At 46.1% G+C, this 6,000-nt stretch overlaps 1 protein-coding gene across 8 annotated transcripts in view; it reads left to right on the top strand.

Moving 5' to 3' along the window:
* The first annotated feature begins 817 nt into the window (after window positions 1–817).
* The window catches only part of KDM6A (lysine demethylase 6A), a 180,329-nt gene continuing 175,146 nt past the window's right edge, over window positions 818–6,000 (top strand). For 4 of the 8 annotated variants that reach the window (XM_043459029.1, XM_043459026.1, XM_043459025.1 and 1 more), the window contains exons 1-2: window positions 818–1,379; window positions 1,600–1,663. In XM_043459029.1, the coding sequence (XP_043314964.1) occupies window positions 1,219–1,379; window positions 1,600–1,663 (225 nt within the window). In that variant the 5' untranslated portion in view covers window positions 818–1,218. The remainder of the gene's footprint in view (window positions 1,380–1,599; window positions 1,664–6,000) is intronic. The other 4 variants (XM_043459032.1, XM_043459031.1, XM_043459030.1 and 1 more) reach the window with 1 other exon arrangement.

Raw genomic sequence — 6,000 nt, 5'->3', positions numbered from 1 at the left:
AAAACACTGGTAGCATCGAAAATTTGGCCCCCAAGTGCCGCCAACAGACCTTTGGCGGTGGGGAGCCGTGGTCAGCGAGCCAGAGCCCCGTGGGTGACTCTTCAATCCCTCTGGCCGGGGGTGAGGGGGCCTTTCCCCCCTCATTTGCTGCGGGAGCGAGGGGATGCGGGCCGGCAGCGCAGGCCTGGCCTAGGGCGGCGCCCGAGCCCCGGGGCACTCTCCGACTCTCCGAGCGCGCTTCTCGCGGAGGCCATTACTTCCAACAGTGCAAAAAGTATGCTTTCTTCGGAGGGCGGAGGTCAGGGGCTTTGCACCGCCTCCTGGCGACGTGACCTTTAACAGGCCCTCCAGGGCTCGGTACATGCGGAGCACAGGATGCCGGAGCCGCGGTCGGGGACCACCCCCGAGCTCCTGGGCAGCCAAAGGCCGTCCATGGCGTCCTGGCTCACTGCTCGCGCCCGCCGCGGGCGGTGACGGACCTCGCCCTTCCCCACCGTTCCCCTCCCCCTCCCGAGCCCGCAGCGGTTCCCGAGTTGACACGGTCCGGACCCTCCATTCTCTGCCCCAGTATATTTAACTGGCACAACCTAACCCGCTGCTCCCCCTTGGTGACAACCCTTCACCCGAACAGACGGACCCAGCAGCCAACCATCGGTCAGAATTGGCGGGCCTCCTGCTCCCTGTGGGTGGTGGCCTCAGTGGGCGGGGCTCGGGCAGCTAGCAAGTTGAGTGGAGCCACGGCTGACGTGAGTCAACAAAGGTCACGTGAAGCGAGCGGGGCACTTCGATTGGCTGCACCAGCCGGGCGGGGAGGGGGGGTCACGGCGGCGGCGTGGGGTTCGCTGTGTGACACAATTACAACAACTTTGTGCTGGTGCCGGGGAAGTTTGTTTCTCCAACGAATTCCCCCCACATCCCTCAACCCCGCACGCTCCAGCCGTTCCTGCCGCCCCCGCCCGTGGCTGCCCCTCGCCCGCCCCCGCGATGTGACCCAACAAGCCGAGCCGCCGCCGCTGCCGACCCGGGGGCTCCGCAGCCCCAACCGCCGCCGCCTTCACCGCCGCCGCGTTGGGATTTTTTGTCGCTGCCGCCCGCGGCGGAGGAGGAGGTGGCGATAAAGTTGGTGTGCGGGTCCCGCGCGGAGGTTGGGGGCGTCGTTGCGGGCCCCGGCCCGCGGGGGGGGTGTCGGCGTCGGAGTTGTGAATTCGCTGCGTTTCCATGAAATCCAGCGGAGTGTCGCTCGCTACCGCCGCCGCTGCCGCCGCCGCTTTCGGTGATGAGGAAAAGAAAATGGCGGCGGGAAAAGCGAGCGGGGAGAGCGAGGAGGCGTCCCCGAGCCTGACAGCCGAGGAGAGAGAGGCGCTCGGCGGACTGGACAGGTATGGGTCACCGTCACCCACCCGCCCGGTCGGCTCCGGACGGTTGGCGCCTGTCTCCGGGGAGGCCCGAGCGCGGTTCGCCTCTGGCGGCGGCGGGGCGGGCACCTGGGCTTGGCGCTCTCGGTGCTGTATCCGCCGCCGCCGGGGCCTCGGGATCGGGCAGGGATGGGTCGGTGGGGTTGCCGGAGCGCTAACGAGCCGCGTGTGTCCCTCCCCACAGCCGCCTCTTCGGGTTCGTGAGGTTTCATGAAGATGGCGCCAGGACGAAGGCCCTACTGGGCAAGGTAAGGCAGCCGCGGGCTGGAGTGCGGACACGGTCTCCCCGGCCGGCGCCCCGCTCGTCCCGGGCCCCACGGCTCGGCCGGCTCTCATTGTGGCCGCGAACGAGGGCCGAGGGGCTTCCGGAAAACTATTTTCTGCCTTTGGTCTCCCCTTACTCCCGGATCCTTCGCTTGCTCTCTTGCGAAATCGCTCTCTTTTCTCGTAGCTGGAGGAACAGAGACGGCAGCGCTTTGGGGCCGAGCTCTACTGGGTCGACAAAACTGCCTGTTATTTTACGGCTTTTGGAGGGTCGACCGATGATCCCTCCGAGGTGCCTGTTTAGGGTCAAAGGCTCGTAAGTCTGTGCGGATTTCCCCACATTTCCGACTTACTTGCCTCCCGTGGTTTTTCTTCTTTTCCTCCAGGCAGGCTGTTCAGGAAATGTACTGTTAACCCAACGTTTGGGGCTTTCTTGTGTCCCCGCTCCCAGAAGGGGAAAGTTGCACGTAGTTTAGGGCGGTGAAGAGTTTGCATGGGGCTGTTGACAGGCATCTTAAGGGGTATGGTGTTTTACCTGAAGTTGGGTGACTTGTTTACTTTTTGAGTTTTTCTGCTATAGAAATCCTGCAGTTACTTGTGAATGTGTTTTCTCCTTGGAGCCTCGTTTCCTGTGTTTCTCACAGGGAAGGCCGAGGGGAATTCGGGGTGCAGTCTCTGTTTATTTGTGTGGAAAGTTGTTGGCACTGTCATTTAGTTAAGTAATGGCTGCTCCTATCGGCCCAAGATGGCGGGACAGGGTGGGAGGAGAAAGTGAAGGGGGGGCGGTTTGGGGGGAGGGAGGAGAGGTAAACATGGAAATAAATAGTAGCGATGAATAGGCCTCTCAGTCGGAGTGTGTAGCTCGGTGGGTGATTAATAAATATTATCCAAGATTATTTGCATCTAGAATTCTTGCACCTTTCTCAAGCTTGGAAGCCGCATTCATAAGCCTGGTAAATGCTTATCAACCTGTAGCACATTTAGTTATCCATCCGTAAGCTATTGAACAAAGGCAGTGGAGTCTCGATCTGTCTGCATCAGTTTGTGTCTCTTGACCAGAATCTGATCGAAATGATATTTGAATGCTCGGTTCTTAATTGGGACCGTGAAACTTGGAGTGTGCCGCGATAGGTGTTGCATCCATTAAACATTTTCTTTTCTAGCTGTAATCAGTAGCTTTGCATTTGATACCTAGCTTTATTGTTGCAATTGAGAAGGAAGTTTGAAATGACTAAAGCCTTGCATTTTATTCTTAAGTTGATTAAAAAAAATAGTTATCCCAAATTTTTGTCTGCAGTTTGGAGTCACTAATTCCTTTTATCTGTAATTACACTTCTGTTTTTGTTTCAAAGTAACTTAAGTGTAAGGGGTTTCGAACACAATAATGACCCAAAAGCTAAACTGAAATAATCCTTTTCAGTAAGCTCAGTCCCTTTGATCCATAGAGAAAAGTTGAATTAAACTTTGGCTATGTAGGTATTAATTGGCTTCATTAAAACTATCGCCGGAAAAATGAATAGCGACTAGCTCTGAAATGATTTAAACATAAATGATTTAAACCTTGAAAATTTTTTTCAGCCTGTGTATTTAAAATATTTTACTTAAAAATACTTAGCTGCTGTCAAAGTTGTCATTCCAAAAGATTAAGCAAAATATTTAAATTTAAGAAGCGTTGTATTTTGGAGTGATTATCTCCGGTCTAGTAGGGAGTTGGTAAAATGGTCCGCAAAGATAATACATTTTGGGATAGTTTGGCCAAATCTATTGTTTTGGTTAGGATAATGAAGAAATAAATGGAATCTGATGTTATACATGGATAATGTGTAAAATGCTAGTTGATTTTATGTCTCAGAATGCTTGTATTTAGATGGATTCACAGTGAGTGGATCGTGTTTAACATTGTATTTCAGATTGTAATATTGAACTCTGTAGTTATTATGCACTACTGACTTTAAATTGTAAAATAACATTTTCAAGTATTTGTGAAAATGTGCTTTACTTTCTTGATGTTTGACTGCAGTAACATAAATAAGAAACCTGTGAAGGTTCATTATATTTTGTGGCAGAATGAAGGCTTCATAAAATACTGGGTAATTTGATAAACTACTAAGTATTTTGTTGAGCTAAAGGAAAAAAAAATCGTCATTACTTTAGACCCCATGCCTGTGAGGTCCTATTTAGGTCAAGACTCATTAGCCTTAACATTAAAGTAAAACATTCTAGAGTATGTGCTTGCAACCGCATGCAGTTCTTGGTTGCATCTTTGTGAGCTTGAACATAACAGTGAAATGTGTAATGTAAAGCTTGATATTATATGATCTCTCACCATGAGTTTGAATTGGATTCTGAATAGAATGAATGAGCTGGAATCTTGCTGTAGGAAGTATTGAATTATTTCGTTTCATCTATCTTTTGAACAGCCCTGGTAAACAGTATGTTTTTTTGTGAAATGTTGAGCAGTGTTGGTTTCAGAATTCTTATTCCCTGAAAGTCTTAAAAATGAGAGCTGGCTTTTCTTTGTTGGGGTAGGTTCAGGCTACTTACCTAAGGGCAGATACTGGAATTAATAAATCACAGGACTCTCTTCTTAGCTATGATTTTTGTCATTACCCCATCTGGCTGTCAGCCCAACAAATTTAGTTGGCACCTTGTATAACTTTTCTTTCTGACAGAAACTTAGCTCTTACTACTTGGTTTTAACATTTATTCATATGTATTATTGAATATTCTTTCAAGTTTTTAAATTGGGTTTTAAAAAAGGTTAACTCCTGACCTAAAGGATTTAGAAAGTTTAAAACATTTACTAATAAGTAAGTATCTCTTCCTTTCCCCGGAACTTATAGGTTCCTTTTCTAGTTGGGAGCTTGCTTTGTCCAAACTGCTGATTTCTTTTAGTAGCTGAATGCATTTGTTAGACTAATTTATATTGGAGTCATTGAAAGAATTTCTGTTTGAATGATTTCCATTTGATATACAATGCTTGGGGGTTTGGATTAAAGAGAAATTAGTAGTATGTATATTATTTTGTAGTAGTACCTTTAAAATATCTTTAAAAGATTGTTAACAGCAAGTGGTTGCTTAATCAGAGTTCTTGAAATATAGCATGATCTTGACCAATTTTTTCTTTAAACTAATGCTGACCATCTTTTGGTAACATAATTCAAGACTCTTATTTTTTTAATTACAGTGGAGTTACTGAAAAGTAATTAAGAAGTGAAACATTTTAAGAGGAATTAACTATGGTGACTTAGCACATTTTAAAAAATCTTTTCAGTTATTCTTGTTTTCAGTTAATAAGGATTTCCGTTAAAATATATATTAATATATAGCATGAATGTATTGATAGTAATACTACGCTTGTAGTTATAGTAATTATATAATGCTAAAGGGTTGAAATCTTTTGTCAAGAAACTATTGCTAAAATACATAGTTGTTCACTTTGAAGTACCTTTATATCATTTTTAAGTTTGTGTTAAATACTCTTCTTGGGATTGTTTTTGGTAATTATTTTAATCAGTAGATTATGTAGAATACCTGGAAGTAATCTCTCCCTCATTGCAAGCAGATTCTTTACCGTCTTAGCCACCAGGGAGGCCCATGGATCATTTACTATCTTAAAATGTATGTACTTTAAAAAAAAAATGTACTTCTTTTCCTAGGAGATAATTAGCATGAAAATAGTTGGAATTTAAAATTCCGGGGGCAGTGGAAGTAGTTTAAGATCCATTAAAGCATATATTTTCCTAAATTTGGTTTGCTTGCATGTTAGTGACTAAACTACCACTGTGGTAGTGCTCAGTTGTGTCCGGCTCTTTGTGACCCTGTGAGCTGTAGCCCACCAGGCTCTTCTGCCCATGGGATTTCCCAGACAAGAATACTGGAGTGGGGTGCCATTTCCTGCTCCTGGGGATCTTCCCAACCCAGGGATTGAACCCATGTTTCTAATGTCTCCTGCATTGGCGGGCAGATTCTTTACCTCTAGCGCCACCTGGGAAGCCCAGTGTATATGGTAAGGAAAAATTATTAGGTCAGTTGTAGAAGGTGACTTTTTTATACTATATTCTATGTGTGTGTTTTGTTTGCTGGCACTTTTAAAGGAATATATTCATTTCCAGTGCTAAAAGAGATTAGTGTTTGGGTTACAAAAGTAATCGCAGAATAATGTCATACTTTTCTGTTTCAAAATTAGGGTTTTAATTTGATGCATCTTAAAAAGTATTTTCAAGTTTGGAAAGTTGTCTTGTAAATTATAGTCATTATTATTTACCTGGACAAAGTCTCAGGCAATTGCTATACGTTTCCTAAGATTTTGATACACTTC

The sequence above is a fragment of the Cervus canadensis genome, chromosome X, assembly GCF_019320065.1.
Source record: "Cervus canadensis isolate Bull #8, Minnesota chromosome X, ASM1932006v1, whole genome shotgun sequence".
NCBI lineage: Eukaryota > Metazoa > Chordata > Mammalia > Artiodactyla > Cervidae > Cervus > Cervus canadensis.
The sequence above is the reverse complement of the archived record's forward strand: the minus strand, read 5'-3'. Positions and strand labels throughout refer to the sequence as shown.